Genomic DNA, 27693 nt, shown 5'->3' with positions numbered 1-27693 from the left:
CTGACAAGGAACATACTATCACTACCCTTGGAGGACTCCCACTCGAGTGGTATATATTTAGAATCACTATTCTCAATAACGATCGAATTCCAAGGTTTGAAGAATTGATGTCGAGATGCATTCAAGAAGATACAAGAATGGTGGAGCAAGAAATGCCTTCTAAAAGAAGCAACCCCACTGCTTTCTCCGCTCATGCCAAAAGGAGAAATAATGCAGGGTCTAAAGGTCATTTCAATGGAAAGCCTGGATCTAAGGGTGGAAGGAAGGTCAGGTACTTTGTTTGCAATAAGTTTGGCCACTATGCAAGGGAGTGTCCACATAGAAGGGACACATCACATGATGATGATCACAATCATTCCAGAGGAAACTTCGACAACAACAATCAAAGGAATGGCAGATTCAATGGCAAAGGAAAAAGGAATGCAGAACATCAAGGAAATGGTCAACCCTCCAAGAAAGCAAGGAACTCCAGGTATGAAGAATCAAATGTTGTTAACAATAAGTAAAAGGGATATTATCTTATATCAGCCCTCTCTGCTACCTCTCCACCGGACACTTTGGGGAATTGGCTAATTGATAGTGGTGCCTCAAAGCACTTCACCGGATACAAGGAAGCTCTCTCTAATCTGATAGAGAAAGAGACAAACTTGGAGATTAATCTTGGGGACGATGCCACCTATCCCGTGAAGGGAGTAGGGAATGTTCCCCTTCAATTGAATCAAGGTAACACGATTCATTTACAAGAAGTTCTATATGTACCTGATATTAAGAAGAAATTGATGTCCATATCGACAATGGAAGACAAAGGATACAAGGTGGCATTCATCGATGGAAAGGTACGTGTTTGGAAAAAAAAAATTATAGATGCTTTTACTCTTAAGTTTAGGGTTGACACTTTGTATCAAGTTGGAGGAAGTCCATTAGGAGCCATGTCTTGTGACAAATCTCTACAATCTAAACTTTGGCACCAGTGGTTTGCCCATCTTCATTATAAGGCTCTTCCCGATGTGAGACAAATGGTGACAGGTATGCCCGAGTTCAAAGTAGAGCATGAAGGTGTATGTTCGGGATGTGCCGAAGGAAAACTTACAAGGGGGCCATTCCCCTCAAGTAATAGCAAGACCACAAATATATTGCAGTTGATCCACTCTAACATATCTGGTATAATGCCCTTAAAATCTTTGGGAGGATACTTATATTATCTAACCTTTACGGATGACTATTCCCACAAGACTTGGATCTACTTCTTGAAAAAGAAGGATGAAGTGTTCACCTGGTTCCGTCCCTTCAAAGCCATGATCGAAAACCAATCTGAGAAGAAAAGAAGTGCAAAAAAGTTCAAGGCTCGCTTTCTTGCTCGAGGCCTCTCTCAAAAGGAAGGTGTAGATTACAATGAGATATTTGCACCTGTTGCCCGATACACCACCATCCGCTCGATCATAGCCCTTGTTGCCTTGCAAGGATGGAACCTACATCAGATGGATATCAAGACCACTTTCTTGCATGGCTCGATCAAAGAGGAAGTCTATGTGGAATAACCCGAGGGGTTTGAGGTTCATGACAGGGAATCTCATGTATGCAGGTTGAAGAAAGCTCTCTATGGCTTGAAGCAAGCACCCCGGGCTTGGTATGAGAGGATTGATAACTATCTGATGAAGCTAAGATTCACTAGAAGTGAAGTCGATCCGAACCTTTACTTTAAGGTTGAAAATGATAAACCTCTCATACTAGTACTTTATGTGGATGACCTCTTTCTGACAGGTGCAGACCCTCTCATTCACAAATGTAAGAGGGAGTTGGCTTTTGAATTTAAAATGAAGGACCTAGGACTGATGCACTACTTCCTAGGGTTGGAGGTCTGGCAAAAGCCAGGAGAAATTTTCCTATCTCAAGAAAAGTATGTTGTGAAGATATTGGAAAGATTTGGGATGGTGGACTGCAAGCTTGTGACTACCTCGATGGAACTTAACTTCAAGAAGTTATGCGGTAGTGTTGTCGGACCTGAATTGGGAAATGCTTCTGAGTATCGTCAACTCATAAGAGCGTTGATGTTCTTGGTAAACTCCCGTCCGAACATATGTTTTGCAGTACATACGTTGAGCCAATATATGGTTGAGCCTCATCATATACATTGGATTGGTGCCAAGAATCTTCTAAGATATCTTCGGGGCACAATCACTCATGGACTGAGATACACTGCCAGAGATGTGAGGCTACATGGTTATTCTGATGCTGATTGGGTCGGCAGTGTGGTGGATCGCAAGAGCACTTCTGAGTGTTGTTTTGCTTTGGGTTCTGCTTCAATATCTTGAATAAGCAGGAAGGAGAAATCGGTTGCCTTGAGCACCGCTAAGGCTGAATACATAGCTGCGAGTATGGCCTCCTGTGAATTTGTTTGGTTGAAGAAGCTCTTCAGTGAGCTGTTTGGACATGTGTTGGATACCACCATGATCCTCTATGACAACCAGAGTGGGATCCGATTATTAGAGAATCTCGTATGTCATGAATGCTCCAAGCACATAGATATTAGGTACCACTTTATCCGGGATATGGTACAACGAGGAGCGATAAGGCTCCATCACATTGGGACTGATGAGCAGGTCATCGATATTCTGACAAAGCCCCTGGGGATGGTCAAGTTCTTAAACTTCCGAGAACAACTTGGAGTCGTGGAGAGACCCTCTTCTGAGGGTCCTGTATGATATAGACATTGAACAGCTCTGAGGGGCTTGGGGTACTTCTTGGAGCGATGAGCAACCATAGGGTGAGTGGTTCAGCCTTCCCTTAGTGGTTTGTTGTGTACAGGGTGAGTGGTTCAGCCTTCCCCTGTGATACCTCGTGGTGACATGTAGGCAGGATGAGTGGTTCATCCTTCTCCTGCTGAGACATCCTACCCATGCAGTCTGGGACTCATGAGAAGTACCTCTCCTCTGGCCAATGAGTAGGGAAATGAGGATGGGGACCATAGTACTACCGATGGACGCATCTTGTACTACCGTACTCCCTATGCTAGGATGACCAATATTGATCTGGGATCAATTGGGACTGACTTCGGGTCAGTAAAAGTGGTATGACACACTCTCTTTTGAGTGGAACTAGCTTCGGGTTAGTAAGAGTGGTATGACACACTATCTTTTGAGTGGAACTGACTTCGGGTCAGTAAGAGTGGTATGACACACTCTCTTTTGATTAGAACTGACTACAAGTCAGTAAGAGTGGTATGACACACTCTCTTTTGTTTGGAACTGACTTCGGGTCAGTAAGAGTGGTATGAGACACTCTCTTTTGTCTAGGACTAACTTCAAGTCAGTAGAGAATGGTATGATACATTCCCGATCACTTCTTCTTCTTCATAGTTCAACAAAGCAGTGCATTGATGGCAGAGATAGTACCTACTAGCAGATGGATTACCAAATGGAGTTCTCCCTAGTTGAGAGGGAGTGTTAAAATTGGCAACTAGGGCCAAACTCCAAGTGGGTCATCTTATTTATGACCGCAGATATTTTTCTTGGATTCCTCTCTCCGAGAGGTGTAGGATTGATCTAAAGATCATTCAATTCCGACATGTAAAAATGAAGATATGAATTTATTTATATTATGGACAAATTGTCAAGGTCAACCAGCAAGCAAAATAGACATTCAAACCCCCAGCTCATCCTCAACGTTGCATATAAAAGGAGACCTCAAGTCATTTTATGATGATCTCATCTCATGATCTCTCTCTCTCCACTTGAGAAGGACTTGGTGGAAAGGAGGATCTCAAGCCCTAGCCACAATAAAGAAAGAGCCTAAAGACAGCGTGAAGGAGCCTGGAAGGACAGCGTGAGAGTTTCTGTTTGTTGTAGGTGATAATCTCATCTCATGATCTCTCTCTCTCTCTCCACTTGAGAAGGACTTGGTGGAAAGGAGGATCTCAAGCCCTAGCCGCAACAAAGAAAGAGCCTAAAGACAGCGTGAAGGAGCCTGGAAGGACAGCGTGAGAGTTTCTGTTTGTTGTAGGTGATAGCGTGGTGAATGTGTTAAAATTGGCAACTAGGGCCAAAGTCCATATGGGTCACCTTATTTATGACAGTTGATATTTTTCCTGGATTCCTCTCTCCAAGAGGTGTAGGATTAATCTAAAGATCATCCGATTTTGACATGTAAAAATGAAGATATGAATCTATTTGTATTATTGACAAATTGTCAAGGTTGATCAACAATCAAAACAGGTATTTTTACCCCCCAGTCATCCTCAACGTTGCATATAAAAGGAGGAGACCTCAAGGCATTACTTCATCATCTCATCTCATCACATCTCTCTCTCCTCACTTGATTGGGAAAACTAATATGGGCAGCAATCTCTCACACATGCGAAGGAACGACACTTTCTATTTGGTTGTTTGACTGCATTGACCTACCTTGACCGAATTTCAGAAGGCTGTTTTTTTTGCTGCGTTGACCTCCCTTTGACTATTTTTTGGGTGTGACATCTTCTCCTTGACAAGCTGCAGATCTGGGCACGGAAATCAAGGTGATCTGACCTCTGGTTTGACCAGCATTTATTGCCCCAGTTGTTGGCTGCAATTTGACTTCATTTGAGCAGACTTTCACTGAGTTTTTCGAATTGTTTTTGGACTGTTTGGGTTTGTTGTTGTAGGCCGAAGTTGATTGGGTTTGACCGAGCTGCTTAGAGGAAGAATTTTGCCCTGTTTGACCAGCGTTGACTTTTTTGGTTAGGGATTTATTGCTGCTGTCATAAATTATCAAATTTGTAAATTTGTACTATCTCTCTTTGCTGAACTATTGAAGAATATAAGAAGAATTGATCAAGGGTTCCCCGCTGTTATCACCTGGATTGAACCTCAGGCTGAAGGAAGGCAATGCCAGGGTAACCACAAACCACGCTTAGCCAAGTAGCTAGCCCTACTAGGCCGGGAGAGGGCTCTCTCCATAAGGATTTCAGCCAAGATGACTAGATCGAGTAAAGGATATTAGGCTAGGTATAGTAGCACGAAGTTTTTATTGGATTTGAAGGGGTTTTTGCTAGATCAAGAGGAGTTGGACAGTTTAGGTCAAGGGAATTAGGTCAGAATTGCAGGGTGTTCAATGGGGCAAGGTAGGCATAGGCTTTAGCACTCTAGGGCTTGATGAGATGAGATGTTTAAGACTGGTGAGAAGCTAAGAAGAGCATGTGAAAACCATGGATCCTTCCTGGACTGCAGAAAACATGAAATGGTGAATGGTTTCCCAAGGCAGAGCACTGATGCAATGAATTTTGCCTATCAAACTTGAAAACATTCAACTAGAAGCAATGAAATGATTAATGGCATACATAAAACATATTAACATATAATCACAGAAGAAGAAACTGTACTAAAACTCCATACCACAGGGATCCCATAAAAATAGTTGCAATTCTTATTAATCTCCTGCCAAACTGCTTACAAAAGGTGTACAATCAAGGTCTGAGCATCCAGCTGAGTCCAACCTCTCACAAAGAGAAAGAAGAAGAAGATATAGACAAGCATTCAACCTCCTCCCATCTTCAGGGGTCGAATCCCTAAGATGAGGAGCTGATCTAACTGATACTAAACAAGGAACAGAAATATAAACATCATCAACAACTTGCCTCTAAAAGTGAAAAACTGATTCATTTGACTTCAAACTAACTCCTAAAGCAATGAATCTACCCTCTACAAATTTTTAACCATCATATTTACAAGCCATGACATCATTTACAATAGTAAATCATCCACCATGAGAGAGAATCCATGATCATAGTCAAAAACTAGAAAAATAGGCATCCTGAGCAAAATTTGCTCTACGCGCAGCGCCACTTTCAGGTCCCTTTTGAAGGCCTTCCTGACATCCAAATTGAGCCCATGATAGCTCATTGGAAAGGTCTTCAAGTCTACTTTCCAGAACACCTGGAATTTCTGCATTTGGAGCTCATTTGACCCCTCAAAACTTGATTCTCCCAAGACTGCTTCTGTGTGTCCAAAAAGTGGCAGAAAGGTCATTTTTAGGGTGTTTTTTGACCTTTTGGTGGCCCAGTTCTGCTCCAAAAATTTTGAAACTTGCTAGGGTGCATGTCCTCACTACCCTGAATCCAAAAACGCAAGCCATTTGTCCATTGGGTGCCCCTAGGAAAACGTCTAGGCCATTTTTCTGTGTGCAATTTCCAAATTTGCAAATGACAAAAATTTCTCCAAACCTGTCCAAAATTGGTGAGCAAAACCACCATCAAGCATCTTGATGAGCCAAAGAAGCTTCAGCGAGCAACCTAAGCATATCCTCCTCTTTTTTGCCCTTTTAGGGCCCGCCTTAGCCTAGATTTCATTTTCTTGACCCTCATGTTGCAAATTTTGTTTCGGGTCTTGTAATGATAGGCCATGTATCTGATCATCTGATTGTCTCTGTTGACCTTACGTAGCAGCTTCCCAAGGTGCAAGTTGACTTTCTCAAGCCAAGTCTCTCTATCATTTTCAATTTCCTGCTCAATAGGGGTCAAAGTGACTTGTGTCTCTTTGCCACTTTGTCATTTCACCTTGAGCATTTCTAGCTCCATGAGGACTTGTTTGTCACTCAACTATTTGTTTTCTTGCTCTAAGTATGTGATGACATACTTGGCCCTCTCCAAATTGTCCATCAGAGCCTGTACTTGGGCCTCCTTTTCCCGAATGATGATGTCTTTGATTGTTTCTTCATCCTGAGCCTCTAAATCAATGGTTTGAGTGTCATGCTGCTCAAGCTCATCATACTCTGCCAGATCAAAGTCTCTTTCCTCCTCATCATCAAGGTCTTCCTCCTGTCCATGTTTGCAAGGTCTAAGGTTGTACACTCCTAGAAAAGGGATAAGGGGAATGAGCAGGAGTGTTTTAGGAGTGAAGGAATGGGAGATGACCTTAGGATGTGTCAGGGTAGACTAGAAAATGAAGGGTAAGATGTGAAGTGAGGGAGAGGGGTTTTAAGATGAGAGGATATGAATGAGGGGATATGTAGTGATGTAGAGAAAAGTTTTAAGTTTTAATGATAGGTGATGGGGACAAACAGAGGGGTTTAGGGTTTTTAGGATGATATGGAGTGAAACTAGGGTTTGATTTTTAGTATTGAGAATGATGCTTATGATGTTGATATGCAAACCAAAAATGAGGCAAAGGAGGTCAACTTACTTGCAATGAGGGTAAGAGAGAGAAATTTGGAGGTTTCTTGAAGTTTTGAGGGCTTTAAGACCCTTCTCCTCAATGCACAGCGCCGGTGCACAGACGCGCAGCGCTGGCCTCAACGAGCAACGCCACCTCCTGAACGCGTAGCGCTTTTTGCACGCCACTTTTGGAGGCCTTCCTGGTGTCCAAATTGGGCGTGGGATAGCTCGTTGGAAAGCTTGTCAAGTCTACTTTCTAGAACATCTTGAATTTTTCAATTTGGAGCTCATTTGCCCTGTCAAAAGCTCAATCTCCCAAGACTGGTCAAAATGTGAAGAATGAGGCTACCAAAATGCAGAGTGTTGTTTCAGTCAACTTTAGGAGGTCTTCCTCAACTCCAAATTGAGCTCATGATAGCTCATTGGAAAGCTCTCTGTGTCTAGTTATCATTTGACTCATCAAGAAAGTCATTTGGTCATTCCATCTAGGAGAAAAAAGTTATTTTCCCAAGGTCACTCCAGAAGTGCAACAACTCTCCTGTGGCAAATTATTGTTTGGACATTTCTCCCAAACCATGAGACCTATGTAAAACTGAAGGAGGTTTTTCTTCTTGGGTCTATTATGGACAAAAACCTCTCTCACTTTTGTCAAATTCATCTTTTCTTGCTCAGAAACATCATTTGAATAAAACCTATCCCGATGTGTGGAACAGGGGATTTGTAGAAATGAAGAGGATGAGGGGCTTCTAATTTCTTGAGAAAATTTTGGGAAGTAGGGAGGGATGTTAGGAAACAGGGGAAAGTGGAATTTCAAGGATCGAGTGAGGGGAAGGGGTCCAAAAGGGAAAAACACAGGCCTAACCTAGAAAAGTGTCAAATTGTAGCAGTAGGCTAGGGTTTGTGGGAAAATGGTGAATGAGGATATCAGTGATGGGAAGCGTTTAAGAAGGTATATTAAGGGTAGGGAAAGGTGTATGAGCATCAGGATACAAATTTTGTTGATGATTTGACCATTCAAGAAAAATTACCTTCAAAACCCTAGGAGAGGGAAATGAGCCTTACCTAAGCACCACCGAAGCAAAAACAAGGTGTAAAATGACCCATTGGAACCTGAAAAAATGATGACAACTCTTTGAGTAATGGTACACTCAACCGAATAATGACACGAACCAATACTCAGAAGACTTTGGAAGGAGTGAAAACAAATCCTAGACCTAATACCCAGTGACCAAATTTTTACTCGAAGACTCACTGAAATGACAAAAATTTGACTATGACACCGCAAGACCACTTTGTAAGAGCATGTTTGATCACTGGTGGAAGCCTACAAAGACTGACACTAACACCCACATTGGGGTTTGTCCCTGGCTGGTGCCACATCTTGTGTCCTCTTGTCTTCGTTAGTCTTCTACTGTTTATGTTTATGTTCTATCTGCATTTTACTCATGCTAATGTGATTGCTAAAATGGATATTGATATTGAGCTAATAAAGAAATTGAAGTAAATTGTTCTTAAGCATAGAACATACCAAAAATTAACATGGTATCGGAGCTGAGGAGAAGACAAAGCCCAAGCAAGAGCTAAAGAGCAATCACTGAAGACAATTGGACAAGGACAAAAGGCTCAATGAAAATTCTGAAGACAAGCTCCATGAAAAGTCTGACTATCATGGATGGAAGATGTCTCTCGATTACCTTAAAAGAACAAGAAGTGTTGGATTATGTGAAGGTAAAATCCCTGAGCCTCCTTCAAATGCACTGACTGCTACGAAGACCAAGTACAATAAAACTGAAGTCGAAGCGAAGAAGATTATCAGCGATTCCATTGACAAGCGTCTGGTGGCCTACATCTCTGATTTGAACACATCCAAGGAGATCTACAACATGTTGGTCAACATGTTCAAGGTTAGTGATGCAAGTCAAATTTTATTTCTCAAAAATAAGTTGGAGGATATTAAGAAGGGCAAGGACGAGGATATTCAATCCTACTTCTTAAGGATCACTGAGATCAAGAATAATCTTCTGTCAATTGAAGAGGTCATTCTTGACAGGGAACTCACCATCACTACCCTTGCAGGTCTCCCACCCAAGTGGTATATATTTAGAACCACTATTCTCAATAATGATCGAATTCCAGGGTTTGAAGAATTGATATCGAGATACATTCAAGAAGAAACAATAAAGTTGAAGTCAAAGCGAAAAAGATTATCAGAGATTCCATTGACAAGCGTCTGGTGGACTACACCTCCAAGGAGATCTACGACAAGTTGGTAAGCATGTTCAAGGTTAGGGATGCAAATCAAATTTTATTTCTCAAAAATAAGTTGAAGGATATTAAGAAGGCAAGGACGAAGATATTCAATCCTACTTCTTAAGGATCACTGAGATCAAGAATAATCTTCAGTCAATTGAAGAGGTCATTCCTGACAGGGAACTCACCATCACAACCCTTGCAGGTCTCCCACCCGAGTGGTATATATTTAGAACCACTATTCTCAATAATGATCGAATTCCAGGGTTTGAAGAATTGATGTCGAGATGCATTCAAGAAGAAACAAGAATGGTGGAGCAAGAAATGCCTTCTAATAAAAGCAACCCCATTGCTTTCTCCACTCATACCAAAAGGAGAAATAATGCAGGGTCTAAAGGTCATTTCAATGGAAAGCCTAGATCTAAGGGTGGAAGGAAGGGCAGGTACCTTGTTTGCAATAAGTTTGGCCACTATGCAAGGGAGTGTCCAAATAGAAGGGACACATCACATGATGATGATCACAATCACTCCAGGGGCAACTTCAACAACAATAATCAAAGGAATGGTAAGTTCAATGGCAAAGGAAAAAAAAATGCGGTACATCACGGAAATGGTCAACCCTCCAAGAAAGCAAGGAACTCCAGGTATGAAGAATCGGCCCTCTCCACTACCTCTCCTCCGGACACTTTGGGGAATTGGCTAATTGATAGTGGTGCCTCAAGGCACTTCACCAAAACCAAGCAAGCTCTCTCTAATCTGATAGAGAAAGAGACAAACTTGAAGATTATTCTTGGAGACAATGCCACCTATCTTGTGAAGGGAGTACGAAATGTTACCCTTCAATTGAATCAAGGTAACACGATTCATTTACAAGAAGTTCTATATGTACCTAATCTTAAGAAGAACTTGTTGTCCATTTCGGCAATGGAAGACAAAGGATACAAGGTGGCATTCATCGATGGAAAGGTACGTGTTTGGAAAAGGAATTTTAAAGATGCTTTTACTCTTGGGTTCCAGGTTGATACTTTGTATCAAGTTGGAGGAAGTCCACTGGGAGCCATGTCTTGCGACACATCTCTACAATCCGAACTATGGCACCAGACATTTGCCCATCTTCATTATAAGGCTCTACCCAATGTGAGACAGATGGTGACAGGTATGCCCGAGTTCAAAGTAGAGCATGAAAGTGTATGTCCAGGATGTGCTGAAGAAAAACTTACAAGGGGACCATTCCCCTCAAGTAATAGCAAGACCACAGATATATTGCAGTTAATCCACTCCGACGTATCTAGTATGATGCCCGTAAACTCTTTGGGAGGATACTTATATTATCTCACCTTTACAGATGATTATTCTCGCAAGACTTGGATCTACTTCTTGAAAAAGAAGGATGAAGTGTTCACCTGGTTCCGTCACTTCAAAGCCATGATCGAAAACCAATCCAAGAAGAGAATCAAGATATTGAGGACTGATAATGGGACTGAGTACGAATCAAATGAATTCCATGATTATTGCAGAGAAGTTGGCATTAAGAGGGAGACCACAACACCATACACTCCCGAGCAAAATGGTGTGGCTGAAAGGAAGAATCATACTATTGTAGAAGTTGTTCGTGCCATGCTTCATGATCAAGGGCTTCTGAAGTTTCTATGGGCCGAAGCTGCGAATACCGTCATGTATGTTCAAAACCGATGCCCTCATCAAGCATTGGACTCCAAGACTCCCGAAGAAATGTTCACTAGTAAGAAACCCGATGTCTCTCATTTTAGAATTTTTGGAAGCCCCGTATATTTTCATGTGCCGAAAGAGAAAAGAAGCAAATTGGGTGCATCTAGGAAAAAAGGAATCTTTGTGTGCTATAGCGAAAATTCTAAGGGTTGTAGAATCTATGTGGCTGGTCAAAGGGAAGTTGAGATAAGTCATGATGTCACCTTTGACGAAGATATGGCCCTCAGCAAGATCAACAACCTTCCTATCCTAAGGAAGGAGAAAGAAGTTGACACAGGAAGACAGGGTGAAAAAGAGGAAGAGACGATGCCTGATGTTGATGAACCTATGGATCCTATTGATCCTCCTCCCCAAGAGCCCTCCTCCTCCAAGAGGAGACCCTCATGGCTTAGGGAGACTCTCGAAGATGCCGAGAGACATATTGCACCAAGGGGGACTTTCCGTGAGAGCAAGAAGCCAAACAGGTATCAAGGATACTTGATCGCCATGAGCACTATCATTCAAAATGAACCTTCATCATTTGAAGAAGCCATGAAGCAACAAGTATGGAAGGATGCAATGAATGAGGAATACGAGTCTATTACGAAGAATGATGTATGGGATGTGGTCCCTAGACCCCAGGACAAATCGGTTGTCACCTGTAAGTGGCTCTACAAAATCAAGCATGGAGCTGATGGAAGTGCAGAAAATTTGAAGGCTCCCTTTGTTGCTGGAGGTTTCTCTCAAAAGGAAGGTGTAGATTACAATGAGATATTTTCACCTATTTCCCAATACACCACCATCCGCTCAATCATAGCCCTTGCTGCCTCGCAAGGATGGAACCTACATCAAATGGATGTCAAGACCGCTTTCTTGCATGGTTTGATCAAAGAGGAAGTCTATGTGGAACAACCCAAGGGTATGAGAGCATTGGTAGCTATCTGATAAAGCTGAGATTCACTAGAAACGAAGTCGATCTGAACCTTTACTTTAAGGTTGAAGATGATAAACCTCTCATACTGGTACTTTATGTGGACAACATCTTTCTAACAGGTGCAGACCCGCTCATTCACAAATGTAAGAGGGAGTTGGCTTCTAAATTTGAGATGAAGGACCTGGGACTGATGCACTATTTCCTATGGTTGGAGGTCTGGCAAAAGCCGGGAGAAATTTTCCTCTCAAGGAAAATATGTTGTGAAGAGATTGGAAAGATTTGGGATGGTAGACTGCAAGCCTATGACTACCCCGATGGAACTTAACTTCAAGAAGTTATATGGTAGTGTTGCCGGACCTGAATTGGGAAATGCTTCTGAGTATCATCAACTCATAGGAGTGTTGATGTTCTTGGTGAACTCCCGTCCGAACATATGTTTTGCAGTTAACATGTTGAGCCAATATATGTTTGAGCCTCATCACATACATTGGATTGGTGCCAAGAATCTTCTGAGATATCTTCGGGGCACTATCACTCATGGACTGAGATACACTGTCGAAGATGTGAGGTTGCATGGTTATTCTGATGCTGATTGGGTCCGCAGTGTGGTGGATCGCAAGAGCACTTCTGGGTGTTGTTTCTCTTTGGGTTTTTGCTTCGATATCCTGGATGAGCAGGAAGCAAAAGTCGGTTGCCTTGAGCACCGCTGAGACCGAATACATAGTTGCAAGTATGGCCTCCTATGAAGCTGTATGTTTGAGGAAGCTCTTCAGTGCGCTGTTTGGACATGTGCTGGATACCACCGTGATCCTCTGTGACAACCAAAGTGGGATCCGATTATCAGAGAATCCTATATTTCATGATCGCTCCAAGCACATAGATATCAGGTACCACTTTATCCAGGGTATGGTACAACGAGGAGCAATAAGGCTCCATCACATTGGAACTGATGAGCAAGTCGCCGACATTTTGACAAAGCCCCTAGGAAAGGTCAAATTCTTGAATTTTCGAGAACGATTAGGAGTCGTGGAGAGACCCTCTTATGAGGGTCCTGTATGATATGAACATTGAGCTCTGGAAGGCTTGGGGTACTTCTTGGAGCGATGAGCATGTACAGGGTGAGTGGTTCAGCGTTCCCCTAGTGGTTTGTTGTGTACAGGGTGAGTGGTTCAGCCTTCCCATGTGATTCCTTATGGCGACATGTAGGCAGGATGAGTGGTTCATCCTTCTCCTACTAAGACATCCTACCCATGCAGTTTGGGACTCATGGGAAGTAACTCTCATCTGACCAATGAGTAGGGAAATGAGGATAGGGACCATAGTACTATCGATGGATGCATCGTGTACTACCGTACTCCCTATGCTAGGATGATATTGATCTAGGATCAATTGGAACTGACTTCGGGTTAGTAAGAGTGGTATCACACACTCTCTTTTGATTGGAACTAACTTCGGGTCACTAAGAGTGGTATGAGACACTCTCTTTCTAGGACTGACTTCGGGTCAGTAGAGAATGATATGATACATTCTCGATCACTTCTTCTTCTTCATAGTTCAGCAGAGCATATCAGTGCATTGATGGCATAGATAGTAGCGACTGGTTGATGGATTAGTAGATGGAGCTCTGTTAAAATTGGCAACTAGGGCCAAACTCCACATGGGTCATCTTATTTATGACAATTGATATTTTTCTTGGATTCCTCTCTCAGAGAGGTGTAGGATTGATCTAAAGATCATTCAATTCCGACATGTAAAAAGGAAGATATGAATCTATTTATATTATGGACAAATTGTCAAGGTCGGCCAACAATCAAAACAGGCATTCAAACCCCCAGCTCATCCTCAATGTTGCATATAAAAGGAGGAGACCTCAAGTCATTTTATGATGATCTCTCTCTCTCTCCTCTTGTGATTGGGTATGTCTCCTCTAGAGAAGGACTTGGTGGAAAGGAGGATCTCAAGCCCTAGCCGCAGCAAAGAAGGAGCCTAAAGACAGCATGAAGGAGCTTGGAAGGACAGCGTGAGAGTTTTTGTTTGTTGTAGGTGACAGCGTGGTGAATGTGTTAAAATTGGCAACTAGGGCCAAACTCCATATGGGTCACCTTATTTATGACAGCTGATATTTTTCTTGGATTCCTCTCTCTGAGAGGTGTGTGATTGATCTAAAGATCATCCAATTCCAACATGTAAAAATGAAAATATGAATTTATTTGTATTATTGACAATTGTCAAGGTCGACCAGCAATCAAAACAGACATTTTCACCCCCCAGTTCATCATCAACGTTGCATATAAAAGGAGTAGACCTCAAGGCATTATTTCATCATCTCATCTCATAACATCTCTCTCCTCACTTGATTGGGTACGCTAATCTGGGCAGCAATCTCTCAAACATGCGAAGGAAGGACACTTTATGTTTGGCTGTTTGACTGCGTTGACCAACGTTGACCTCTCTTTGACTGTTTTTTGGGTGTGACATCTCCTTGACAGGCCGCAGATCTGGGCACGGAGACCAAGGTGATCTGAGCTCTGGTTAGACCAGCGTTGACTACCCTAGTTGCTGGCTGCAGTTTGACTTCAGTTGACCAGACTTTGACTGAGTTTTTCGCACTGTTTTTGGACTGTTGGGGTTTGTTGCTGGAGGCCGATGTTGACTGGGTTTGACCGAGCTGCTTAGAGGAAGAATTCTGCCCTGTTTGACTAGTGTTGACTTTTCTGGTTAAGGCTTTACTGTTGCTGTCATAAAATATCATATTTGTAAATTTGTACTATCTCTCTTTGTTGAACTATTGAAGAATATAAAAAGAATTGATAAAGGATTTCCCCACATTGGGGTTTGTCTTTCGCTGGTGCCACATATTGTGTCCCTTGTCTTGGCTTGTCTTCTACTGTTTATGTTTATGTTCTATCTGCATTTTACTATCATGTTGATGTGGTTGCTAAACTGGATATTGATATTGGGCTAATAAAGAAATTGAAATTGCTCATAAGCATAGAACATACCAAAAATTAACAGAATGAGGTTGTTCTAGGGCATGAGTTAAGGATTGTTTTAGGTGTGTTTGCAAGGCAGGGAAGCCCCATCTATAAGGAGAAGTTATGTGTTGAAGAGATCTGCCATAAACAGCGTGGAGTGTCCTGTAGGTACAGCGTAACTCTCAGATTCGTTTTAGGCTAAGGACAGATCAGCGTAGGGCTTGATGTGTATGCGGTTGGGTGCTTGAAGGTGCAGACAGCTAGGCCAAGTTCTTGAAGGCTAAAATGCTGCTGATTTGATGGTGTTTGGGCATTGTTTTGGGGACCGTTTGCTACAGGGGTTGCTGTGTGCTAGGCCGCAAGCCATAGCACCACAGCAAGGGTTGCGTAGGGCAGTCAAGGGCTGGCATATGCCCTAAGGCAGCATCGTAGCAAGGGAGGAGCTCCTCAAGGGTGTGCCGCAACTCTCTAAGGGACTGTTTGGAGACTGTCAAGGGAGTTTAGGGCTGCAGCAAGTGCCCTAACCAGAACAACAACCAACAGCGAAATGCAAACAGAATTATGAGCAATGTTTTGGGCTGATTGAGCTTGCTATTGGAGGCCGAAGTTGACTGGGTTTGACCGAGTTGCTTAGAGGAAGAATTCTGCCTTGTTTGACCAGTGTTGACTTTTCTGGTCAGGGCTTATCTGCTGCTGTTATAAATTATCAGATTTGTAATTTGTACTATCTCTCTCTTTGTTGAATTATTGAAGAATATAAGAAGAATTGATCAAAGGTTTCCCCACATTGGGGTTTGTCCCTGGCTGGTACCACATCAGGTGTCCTCTTGTCTTGACTTGTCTTCTACTGTTTATGGTTATGTTGTATCTGCATTTTACTATCATGCTGATGTGATTGCTAAACTGGATATTAATATTGGACTAATATAGAAATTGAAGTGAATTGTTCTTAAGCATAGAACATACCATTGTTACCTAAAATTAACATTAGAGCTACGAGGTTGTAAATTAGTGTTAAGAAGAGTGAATTTCTTAACAACAAACTTGTGTTCCTTGGAACTGTGATTTCAACCAATGAACTAAGTATGGGAACAATAAAACGGCCATACTCAAGTGGTTGACTCCTCAAATTTTAATGGAAGTGAGGAGTTTTCACAAGCTAGTGAATTTTTACAAACAAAATCAAAAGAAACTTTAGTGGCATCTATTGCCCCCTAACAAATTGTACAAAAGGTAGAACATACACTCGGACTAAGGCAATTGAGTGGAGCTTTGAATTACTCATGGAAAGGTGACCAAAGCACCTATCCTCATGCTCCTAGACTTTTGGGAAGCATTTGACCATTGAGTATGATGCTTTAGTTGTAGCCACTGGTGGACTATTGAGCTGAGAAGAAGGCAAACCAATTGCATGTTTCAATGAGAAATTAAATGAGGCTAAAAGCAAGTACCACACATATGGCTAAGAATTGTATGATATTGTCAAGGCTCTAAAACATCAGCAACATTATCTTTTGACAAGGAGTTTATCTTGTTTATCTTACTGACAAACCATCAAGCTTTGAAATTCATCAATTCCCAAGCTAGATTACCCCATAAACATGCCATGTGGATTGCTTTTGTAGAGAGTTACAGTTTTGTAGTACACAAAAGGAATATGAAATCGAGCATGCTATCATATGCTCTGCGTATAAGGCACCATCTCCTTGTGACAATGTGGACCGAGGTTGTTGGATTCGAACTGATGAAGAAAAAACATGCAGCCGATGCTTTTTTTGGCAAAAATTTCGAATCTCTTGTTAATCCATACTACACAGATAATGGCTTGCATGATGACTATTTGTTAGTTGATGGGTTTTTGTTTAAAAGCAGTCGCCAATTAGTTGTACATTCAAGCTGATTTATGAGGAAGAAGTTAATCCAAGAGTCGCATTCAAGTGACTTGAGAGGACATTTTGGAAGAGACAAGACGTTGCTTGGTAAGTGAGAAGGTCTTTTCGCTAAAATTAAGATGAGATCTCAAGAGATTTGTTTCTAGAAGTACGATTTGTCAATTTGCCGAAGGAGGGCAACTAAAAACTGGATAGGATAAACTGTTGTACCATTCACACCTCATAAGGCCACTTGCACACACAATAAACATTCAGTCAAGTATTAGAATCATTACGTGCAAGTAACAGAAACCATTAAAAAACCACGCGAATGGCCACCAGATATCAGCCCCGGAATCAGAAAAACACAAATATGGACCGGTGAAACTTGGGTTTTCACAAAAGCACATAGTTTTCACCCCACGCCAGTGACCAACATTATGAGCTGGCGTTCTCAAATTGCAATAGAAATCACAAACTAGAGTTCCAAATTCAAAAACACTAGTGCATGGACGCAAAGAAAGTTCTAAGCATAAAAATACTAAAAAATCAACAGCAAGTGAAGGCCGGTTGCAATAACTCAGAGGCACAAAAATGCTTCCCTTGCACAACCTAAAATTTTAAGCAAAGAGATGGACAGATACTCAGGACAGGACAAAAAACCTGCAATATACGAGCAGCATCAAGCTCAAAACCTTCATTTAGGGCTGAAGTATCGTAAAGTCGAACACATTGATCAAGCCTCTCGCTTTCATTCCTGTACTCCAAAATTCTCTCCCTGCATACAAGGGTTACACTTTAAGTCAGAAACAGGTCCCCAGCAAAAGAGTGCGCAATGAATGACTGATCAGTATTCACTTGCATACGCTATAGTTATTCAATGTCCTATCCAACCCTGAATAATGAAAACAACGCGGACTTATCAAACCACAGTGAGAGAAGGGGCGCCTAATAACATGAAGTTACATCTGTGCCAGTGACTTTGACAGCTTGAAAACTCAACAAGGCCAACTATATCTTCCATGGAAGAAATGCCTGGAAAACTTACTCGATTTGCAAGAGGAGTTTCTGTGAATCTGGATGGATGTCAGCCCACTTCGTCTGGTAAGTAACCGGAGTTTTCTCTGTCGTGAAGAGGTGAATTTGCTCCTGCTGTTGCTGCTGCTGCTGCTGATTCTGGCCTGCCGAGCCCATCATCATCATGTTCTGCTGATGTTGCTGTTGCTGCTGTTGGGGTTGGGGTTGCAGAAAGGACGGAGCGGAAGTCGAACCGATGCCCTGGGGATTAAAAGAGGTCTGTGGCCTAAATGTGGAAAAAGCCATTGCAGCCCTTGAAGTGGGTGCAGATGAAAAATGCAAATGATGTCTAGAAAATCTGATTCAACGGCTTCCTAAATGCGAAACCCCCTCTCTAAGCGCGCTGATATGGAGGCAACGCAGTGCAAATTTGTCTCCACTTCCCACCAATCCTCCTCACACGAAGTACCCAACGAAGATTTGAAAGTTCTCATTCGTCAAAGTCTTTCGGAGAGATGCATGTAATGTAGTGGTTTCTTGCGGACGTCACATGCGGAGGTTGTGTCTTCTCATTGGCTGCGGAGTATGCAAGCACTGCTGAACCCGATCAAGATTCAAAAGCTACGGTCACGAATCCTGTACACTCTCGACTGGGGAAGTACTTGGAAATGACCTACAGTTCCTTCTTTTTCCCGGTCATGGAGAGAAGAAGAAGCTACCGACCTCCCAGAAATCAGTTGCATTACTGCAAGATCAACCTTAGAAACAAGAGATTGAACTCTCGGGCTCCAACTTTAATGGTGACGTTATTCATCAAGGGGCCGAGAGGCTTTTAAATTCTTTTGCTTACAATTACAATTGTGTCTCAATTTTTTCAGGGAATTGACACAATATGTTCCGTTCAAATAGTCAGTGCATTAACAAAGTTTGCCCAACGCAACTGTCGAAGGCTTTGACACAACATCCGAAAGTTGTTTCCCTGTGTCGAAGCTCAACACTCTGGTAATCCCAATTTACCCGATATTGGTGAAAGTGGGCAAATTTTAATATTTTCCCAATTTCAATGCCACGCTCATGCATATGAAAATTGGAGCGTGAGTTTTAACTTTGAAATTCCCCAATTTCAACCACATATCCACCTTGCTCTATTTAATATTTTCTCAATTTTATTTTATTTTTTTATTTATTAAAAAAAATTGATGAATAGCCTCGTTTTTATCTATACAATAGTCTAGACAGTTTAATTTTTATGTTTTATAAATTTTTCAATTTGATTGTGATGGTTAGTGTAATCATCATTTTTATGTGTTATAATTTTTTTAATTTGGTTGTGATTGTTGGTGTAATCATCATTTTGTATTATTAAATTTTTGTTGAAGGTTTTGGGATTATAACAATGAGTTTTTTAGTGGCTCACATGGTTTTTACATCTACTGGAAAATCCAAGTAGATCCATCGAAGCGATTTACTTGTCGTTGTCGGTCAAACTAGAAGCGATTTACTTGTCGGTCAAACTAGCAAGGCTGGCCTAACCTCAAGGGTGTCGAGGAGATAGACCTAACCCGAAAGGGGTCGAGGAGATTTGACATCGTGACCTCCCGATAGACAAGGTACTTAACAACATAAACTCGACCAAGTGAACTATCCCTTCGGGTTGGGATTATAACAATGAGTTACTTATAGAATTGAGGCTTCTGTGATCTATATCAAGTTTACGAGAGATTTTTCGGCGAAAATCACATGAAATATCATTTGTCAACGCGTTTTGAACCAACCAGTGTGGTTCATCGTCAGGAATGTTAAATAACATATTATTGTTTTCTTTCATTTAAATTTGTTTTTATTTCTATGTTTAAAAAAACAATCGTGTTATTTATGCTTTAATTTGGTTATTTGATTAGAAGTGAAATTACTCTATTCCATTTAATTTAGTTATGTGATTAGTAGTGAAATTACTATTTTCCATTATTAGTTTTTATTAAAAACTCTAAAATTATAGAGATGAATTAGTTGTCGATAGCATATTACTATTTCCTTTGTTTTTAAAAAAATGTTGATTTACAATATTAAACCTAAGGAGAATTAAAATAATATTTTTATTAAATTTAAAATAAATAAAAAATATTTTTTTTTTTAAATGTGATAGGCTATAAGTATGCAATTAAGACTTCTTACAAATATAATAAAACTTTTTAGTCATATTTATTATGCAATCAAGATTTCTTACAAATATTTTTGGACTAATAATATGAGCTAGCAAATGCCTCCATTCTTGATTGTGGTAGTATTGCCAAACGACAACTACACGAAGACATTTGATTTAGAAATGTAACATGGCATTTAATTCTATTGTGTGTGTTGTATAATAACCTTTAACGTATGGGCTAGTTCTTTGAATGTAAAATCTTTCACTTTAATGTTGTTGTGAATATTGGATTGAATGTTGTCATCATTTTTTTTATAGTATTGTCCACCATGATTCATGGTTGTGTAGCCCTGCTACAACCATTGGTTTTTCATCATTGTTATTTTACATTATGTTCACTTGGTCGCTTGATACATAATTTTGCAAATCAAAATTTGTGAATGTGGAAAGTCCAAAGAATTATGTGGTTGATAAGCTTGCACTTCAGTTCATTATAAGATTTGTTATCTTTTCGTTCATGTATCAGTGATTTAGTAATTCAGCGATAAATTTTTGTATGTAAGTAGTTGTATAGTACACCATATCACAAATCTACTTGGAAGTTGGATTTAGTAGCTATTTGCTTATGGAATATAGTAGTCTTTGGCTTCATTGAGTTGATTCCAGTAGCTATTCGCTTAGAGCATAGGACAGTCTATGACTTTTACGGGGCAAAAATACAGTAAACTATGAGATGAAGGTCTTGGATTCAAACTTGTGTAACAATTCCTTTCGCCTTGCCTAAAAAATATAATGGAAAAGGATGCAAATGTTCGAGAGAATTCCACATATCCTAATCACATTGTTGTTCTTAAAGCCTTTCAAAGGTTTATAACAAGGTCCGATTTTCTGTGGCAATGAACAAATTTAATTTTAAGTTGAAATTTACTCAATTGATTTAAAAAACAAGATAGTCATTTTTGTATGTAGCAAAATTTAGGAAACTAATCTTGATATTTCAAATACCTAGCAACTAAGGGGACTTGCAAATGTTCTATTCAGAAATTGATATCTCATCAACCATATGCCTCCCCTATCTTTCTTGGAATTGAATGAGATTGTGGTTGTGATGTTATTATCGTAGTTGCTCTCACTTTTGTCTTTGTTGTTGGGCATTAGGATGTTGGTTGAAGGGAGACAACTTCCTATTTATTTCCTTTAGAAAAACTCATTACATTGTTACAATAATGTTCATCATGTTGTTATCTAGTCATTTCTGGCAAAGGGACTATTTGATTTTAGCATCTACTACTTTGTACATTTCATGCTCCAAAATTCATCAAATTTAAAAGAACAAAAATAGGATCGAAGCAATCACAATATTGAACTTTCAAATCTGTGGAATACAACTCCATGATGTGAAACGCACAGGAAAAGAAATCTACAAAGATAAAAGAGGACAGTTTCTTCTTTTACGCAACTACAAAATATAGGAAAATGTAGCTCAAAATCTCACAATAGTTCGCCTCTTTATGCACCTAATGCAATCTATTTTATGTTGTATTTAAGCCTCTGCATTTAGAAACGTTTGCAAATGGTGGATCCATGAGCAAAATAACTAGTTTTTACAAGTAATGGTGATATGGAGGAGAATGGAACGATTGACTGTTGGTATTGTTGTTTGTGACAGGAACACAGGTCCAGCAATAGGAGATGAAAGTGAGTTGAATTAGCTTAGAATCCTGTGCAATGTGGATGCAAGATGGAGTGCATGACAAGAATGTGGCTAACAAGTCACAAAGTAAATTGATATATTAACTCGCAAAATCACAAGTTGATTGAAAAGTGAACAATTTACCGATTTAGTCATGGGCGAGCAAATGCACATGGCCAAATAGGTTTCCACTACCATGTCATCACTATGGCACATTGATTTCAAGTTTGGATGGTTTCAGTGAGGTTTGATCACAAGGTTGAATACACTCGATACCGGATACCCAATAGGTCATTCCCTCGACTCCCTGGCCTCCTTAGTTTCCACTACCACATCATCACCAGGGCCCACAACCTATGGATTTAGGCAGTTTCTATGAGGTCTAATCATAGAGCTAAGAAAACCTTATACCCAATATGGTGGCATGTCAGCATCATTAGATAGGAAACCTTTATGTGTCAGTTGTTGTTTTTTTAGGGTCTATTAACATTAGGAGTGTATGTCGAGATCAAAGATGTTATTCCCCCAACATCCTAGCCTCCATCATTTCCGCCACCACATCATCACCATGGCCCATTGCTTTTAGGTTTCTCATCATATTGACTATCATCCTATCGGGTGTCAAGTATCGACAGTTTCAGTGAGGTTGTATCACATAACCGAAAACACCCAATATTATATACCAAATATGATCTAGGTGGATATTGGTGGCCACCCACCTATTCCACATGGACCCCAAGCACTGATTCTTTCAATATCCTTAATTGTAGCACAATTTATTATTTTTGGTAGTTTTCGGGTTTTGAACTTATGGAGTCGCTTTGAGGCCCTAAACGATGGTTTTTTTTTTTTTTTTTTTTTTTTTTTTTTTTTTTTTTTTTTTTTTTTTTTTTTTTTTTCGCCTATGGCAAGGGTTTGTAGTTGAAATTTATAGTCCTCAAAGAGATCTTTCTAATGAGGTGTCATACACATCAAACAAAGTTAGTATGCATGTTGGATGTGTGTTATATTCTTTCCACGACTAGTCCAGGAACGGGCCGTGATAGACCCCATTATTCGTTGCGTTGGGAACAACAGGGGTGGCAGACACTTTGTATGAGGTTCGGGGAAGCGCCCCGAGAAAGAAAGAAAAAAATTGACCCTATATTCAGTGGGCGGACCTACCTATGGTTTTGTGCAAGGGTTTTGCATATGGTTTTGGGCATGATGTTTTTTCTGCCCATGGTATTTTATAGATCCTGTCAAGGGAACTACGGTTATGTTCTAATCCAGGGTTAATGGACTGGGGTTTATGAATGCTTCAACATGTATATATATTAATTGTAACATTGAAAGGAATATAACGAAAGTCAATATGGTAGTCCAGTTTTGGGATCCATCTTTCTGTATTTGTTTTATATTCTCGTCGTTGTTTATTTTTTGTTTTTAGAATTCATCTGCAAGTAATTTCTGTACAGGTTTAAAACCTACATTTGGTATCAAAGTTGTTTCGGCTTCAAGGGGATGCATTTGCTACTGAGGGGTTTTGCTCGGGCCTGTGGTAGACCATGTTCAGTGGGAGATCTGCGGGATCGATTCTTGCTGTGAAAGAAGATGGCAATCAATGGAAAGATAGAGATCGATAAATCTAATGGTCAGAGCTTTGAGTTGTGGAATCTCAAGCCAGAGGCTCTGCTAGTGGATAACAATAGATCTGGGTACTAAACCAACGACAATGCTAGCAGAAGATTGGGCGAAGTTGGATCAGAAGGCAAAGAGCACAATACAGTTGTGTGTCTTAGATTCAGTATTGTTGAATGTATCAGGGGAAGTTGCGATGAAGGATTTGTGGGTCAAGTTAGGGACTTTGTACCAATCTAAGTCTCTGGTGAACAACTTGTTCCTGCAAAAAAAGTTGTATAACCTGAGGATGAAGGATGGAGATTCGGTGACAAAACATCTGAACGCCTTTAATACTATTGTAAGCCAGTTGTTATCTATTGATATAAAAATTTCAAATGAAGATAAGTGCATCAGTTTGATGTGTTATCTACCAGATTCATGGGATAGTTTGGTTATTGCTATAGATAGCAATACAACTACCTTGAAGTTTGATGAAATAGGCTCATCCTTATTGTCAAAGGAGATGAGACACAAAAATATGGAGAGCCAGAATGGAGATGCCTTGTCTGTACGAGGACGATCCCAGAACAAAAAATAAAAAATAAAAAATAAAATAAAAAAAAATAAGTCCTCAAGTGGGAGATCTAAATCTCCAGGAAAACTTGTAAAGGTGTGCTAGAAATGTGGAAAGGAAGGGCACTTCAAAAAGGATTGTAGATCTAAAGCTCCTAAGAAAAGAAAGGGATGCGATGCTGCTCATTCTATAGAGGCAAAAACCACCTCAGATGAAGGTTGGGATGTGTACTTGGCTTCTTCTTCAAGTACACATGTAGATCATGAGGCATGGTTGATTGACTTAGGTGAATCATTTCACTTCACTCCCCATAGGGAGTGGTTCTGCGAGTATGGTAAATATGATGGTGGTGATGTCTTCTTAGGGGATGCTAGGAAGGCTAGAATCATTGGACGCGGAAAATTTAAGTTGAAGTTGCAAGGTGGAAGTATTAGAGCACTTCTGAGTGTTCTGCAAATTCTTGCATTGGCCATAAATATGATTTTTGTAAGCAAGATGGATGATGCAGGTGTAAAAACAGTGTTTGAGAAAGATACCTGCAAGATGGTTTGGGGAGCACTGGTATTGATGCAGGGAGTTCGGATTGGAACACTGTACAAGCTTCTGCGTAGTATTTTTTATTTATGGGTGAAACATTTCTATGCTTCCTGAAAGTGGAGCAGAAAATCTAGTGGTCTCTAGAGAAAAGACCATGTTATGGCATCAAAGGCTTGGACATATTGAAGAGAAGGGCTTTCAAATACTTCATGGTAATGGTATGGTAGAAGGCATGTCTAATTTCTCTTTGGATTTCAATTTTTGTGAAAGTTGTGTATATGGGAAGCAGAATTGGGTGAGTTTCTCCCCTGATGCTAAGAGGGCGAAAGGGATATTAGAGCTTGTGCACAGTGATGTGTTTGGACCTATGTCGGTTCCATCACTGGGTAAGTTTGTGTACTATGTATCCTTTATAGATGACTTATTAAGAAATACATGGATATATTTCCTCATGAACAAGATCTATAGTCCTTTTTTTCAGTACCTTAGGGTTTGCAATCATCAGTGGTAGACTCCTTCATTATCGACAATGAGAATACATCAATGTCTCTTGATTGATATATTATTTCAAGTGTTCGACTTCAACACATCTATTCACACTTGTTAGATTGTACTGGGGTACCTTGACACCCATTATCATTATTGATGAGTTGTCCCACGTTTGTTAACGTATAAATCAATGACCGGTAATCAAACGATTTCTCACATGGTCGACTTCAGCTCATCTATTCTCATAGTGTATAAATGTACCATTTGTGGTCAGTGAAGACCTCAGGTTGTGTCAGCATCTTGGTTCACTTGACAACTCCTTTAGTTTTCTACCAGTGACACCTCTCACCTTTATATGTTGCAATTTTTCACAGCAACATCTTATATGTTGGCACCTGAGTTTATGCAGTACCACTATTCCACCTATATGACTTGGTACTTTTATGAGGATCAATTATGCAACATCATTGATCAGACATTCTTCTATATGTGATATTGAGACATAGCTCCATTATGTTCTTTCATGGCTATGATCTAATGATCCACTATGTATTCTTCAGCTCCTTTTGTACACTTATGTATAAATTCTAGATCTGCTTTATACTTTATCAGTGGACATGCTTTATTACTTCTAAGCATGGGTATGCCCACCTCAGACATGAGTTTTCTTTCTGAATCCTTCCACAGGTATTCGATGGGCTGGAATATGGTGATCTCCTCCCGGGTTTTCAGATGACTCCTCTCTCTATACTTAATATATTTCAGCCATCATGTTCCCCTTCTGACCTCATACATTATGGGGCATATTTTATAGCATCATTCAATACTCCTGTAGACATGATGCTCTTTTATGGCCCTGGGCAGTCCCTTTTCCTATGCAGACTTGACTTTATAATAAAAAAAAAATATCTCAAAATCCATACGTGACTCTTCCCATACTAAATTGCATACATACACGGGCCCCATAACACTATACCCGCATATACCTTTTAAAATATGAAAAATAAAATAAAATGCTATTTTTTCAGGCGAGGTTTATGGGTTTTACTAAGAACCCACCTACAAGAGCCCAAGGCCTAACTGAAATAACCAATTTGAGGTGATATACATACACCACTTGGCTATGCCAAATTTATACAAGAAGAAGGATATCGACAATATACTCGATTTCTCCCAGATCAAGTCTGCTTTTCCTGTGCCTCCTGCACTCCCAATCTCTAGGAAGCCCTAGTTGCCTTTGCATAGATGCTTAGCATCCTTATCTAGCATCTATTTGCACCTATTAGAGAGGTTGTCTTCATGTCTCAGGTTGTACGGATCCAAAGGAAGGCTTCGTTGGTGCCTTTGGCCTAGATCAATACTTACTGTTGCTAATCAATAAAGAAGCTCATGTCTTGCTCCTGGTATATGTTTTCATCTTATGACTGATAGTTTATATGTTTAGATATGATGATATAACATATTACTATGTATGCACATTGAATTATCTATTATGTATATGCTTTTGTGATTTCTTTGTAGGTTTGCACAACGTCGAGGAAGCATAGGGTTTGGACCCTACAGGAACATCTTCAAAGGTAGGACCCCTGGGTATGTCTCCAAATCCAAGTTTGATAATTCGTATGTTTGGCATGCTTGTTTGAATGCTCTTTTTGGTTATCTTACCCTGCTCCGTTGAGGCTTTCAATCCTTGCCTTAGGGAACTTTTCTTGCCAACATCTGGGGTTATAGGAACCTTGTATTTTATATTTAAATATGGTATCTTGTCCATTCATTTCTTGTAAAGATGATATGATTATTTTTCTAAAATAATATATTCTTAGAAGTTATCATAGATAATGCTACTCGAATATGTGTGATGTTCATGTATTATAAAAGTTTCTATGAACTTGCATTAATATAATGAATTTGGAGAGCAAAGTTTTATCACCCAAGTGATTAACTAAGGTTCTAATAAAGATTCTCTTCATTTTAGAGTTGTGCTCCAAACCCATTCCAAATTCTCTTCAACCATATAATGAGACTTTTTCCCCAAGTACGAAGATTATCGTGACACTAGGTTTTTGCTACAGGTGCTATAGGGTGGTTGCACGTCTTTTAATGTGGCATGGGGATGCTTCACTATTACCATTTTGTCTAGGGTTTTTAGATCCTCCCCACAATATAACTCTTAAATTCTTTCTCTTTTTCCATGCAAGGTTTTCTTTTTGGTTTTTGCAAAAGGAATAGTCAAATTCAAGGTTTTAGGGACCACCCAACTTCAAAATTTGTTGCTTCTCCTGCTCCCTCCCCTAAACTGATTTCAAGCACAATGGACCCCGAACTCATCCCCAATTCAATGTATTAGCCCTATCTCTTATACATGAGGTATCAAGCATAATCTCTATTGTTTGAATTCTTTAATAGAGCTTACATAAAACCCATCTACAGGCCTATGAATCCTTAAAATTTGGGTAAAACTACATAGAACATGTGAATAACATGGCCCCAAATATCGATAGCAGAAAGTCCTCTTGGATTCCAAACCATAGTTTAAGAAGCATGTTGGGAAATATATAATATTACTACAGGAACCAAAGAGCATGTACAAGTGGAATGGGCTTTTGATTTCTATTGTTACTCGCTACTAGTGTCACATTTTGTGTCTAATATTACTTGAGCCTTTTGTTTAAATGCACTCCATTTTCATTGCATGTCGTGATTGATGCCAAAATATTTCTCGCACTCTTATCTCTGTTGGTGTATGTTGAATTCGATATAAAGAAACAGGAA

General features: G+C 40.2%; 1 protein-coding gene across 4 annotated transcripts in view; it reads right to left on the bottom strand.

Moving 5' to 3' along the window:
* LOC149144906 (hydroxyproline-rich glycoprotein family protein) overlaps positions 1-18949 on the bottom strand; it is a 93359-nt gene extending 74410 nt beyond the window's left edge. For 2 of the 4 annotated variants that reach the window (XM_089449975.1, XM_089449978.1), the window contains exons 1-2: positions 17912-18948; positions 17527-17641 (exon numbers count right to left, since the gene is read on the bottom strand). In XM_089449975.1, coding sequence (XP_089306101.1) covers positions 17527-17641; positions 17912-18186 — 390 coding nt within the window. In that variant the 5' untranslated portion in view covers positions 18187-18948. Of the gene's footprint in view, positions 1-17526; positions 17642-17911 lie in introns of all 4 variants that reach the window. The other 2 variants (XM_089449976.1, XM_089449977.1) reach the window with 2 other exon arrangements.
* Positions 18950-27693: the final 8744 nt, after the last annotated feature.

The sequence above is a fragment of the Pinus tabuliformis genome, chromosome X, assembly GCF_031772625.1.
Source record: "Pinus tabuliformis cultivar Carrire ecotype Pingquan chromosome X, CPIR1, whole genome shotgun sequence".
NCBI lineage: Eukaryota > Viridiplantae > Streptophyta > Pinopsida > Pinales > Pinaceae > Pinus > Pinus tabuliformis.
Note: the sequence above shows the minus strand (reverse complement) of the source record. Positions and strands in the feature narration are given on the sequence as shown.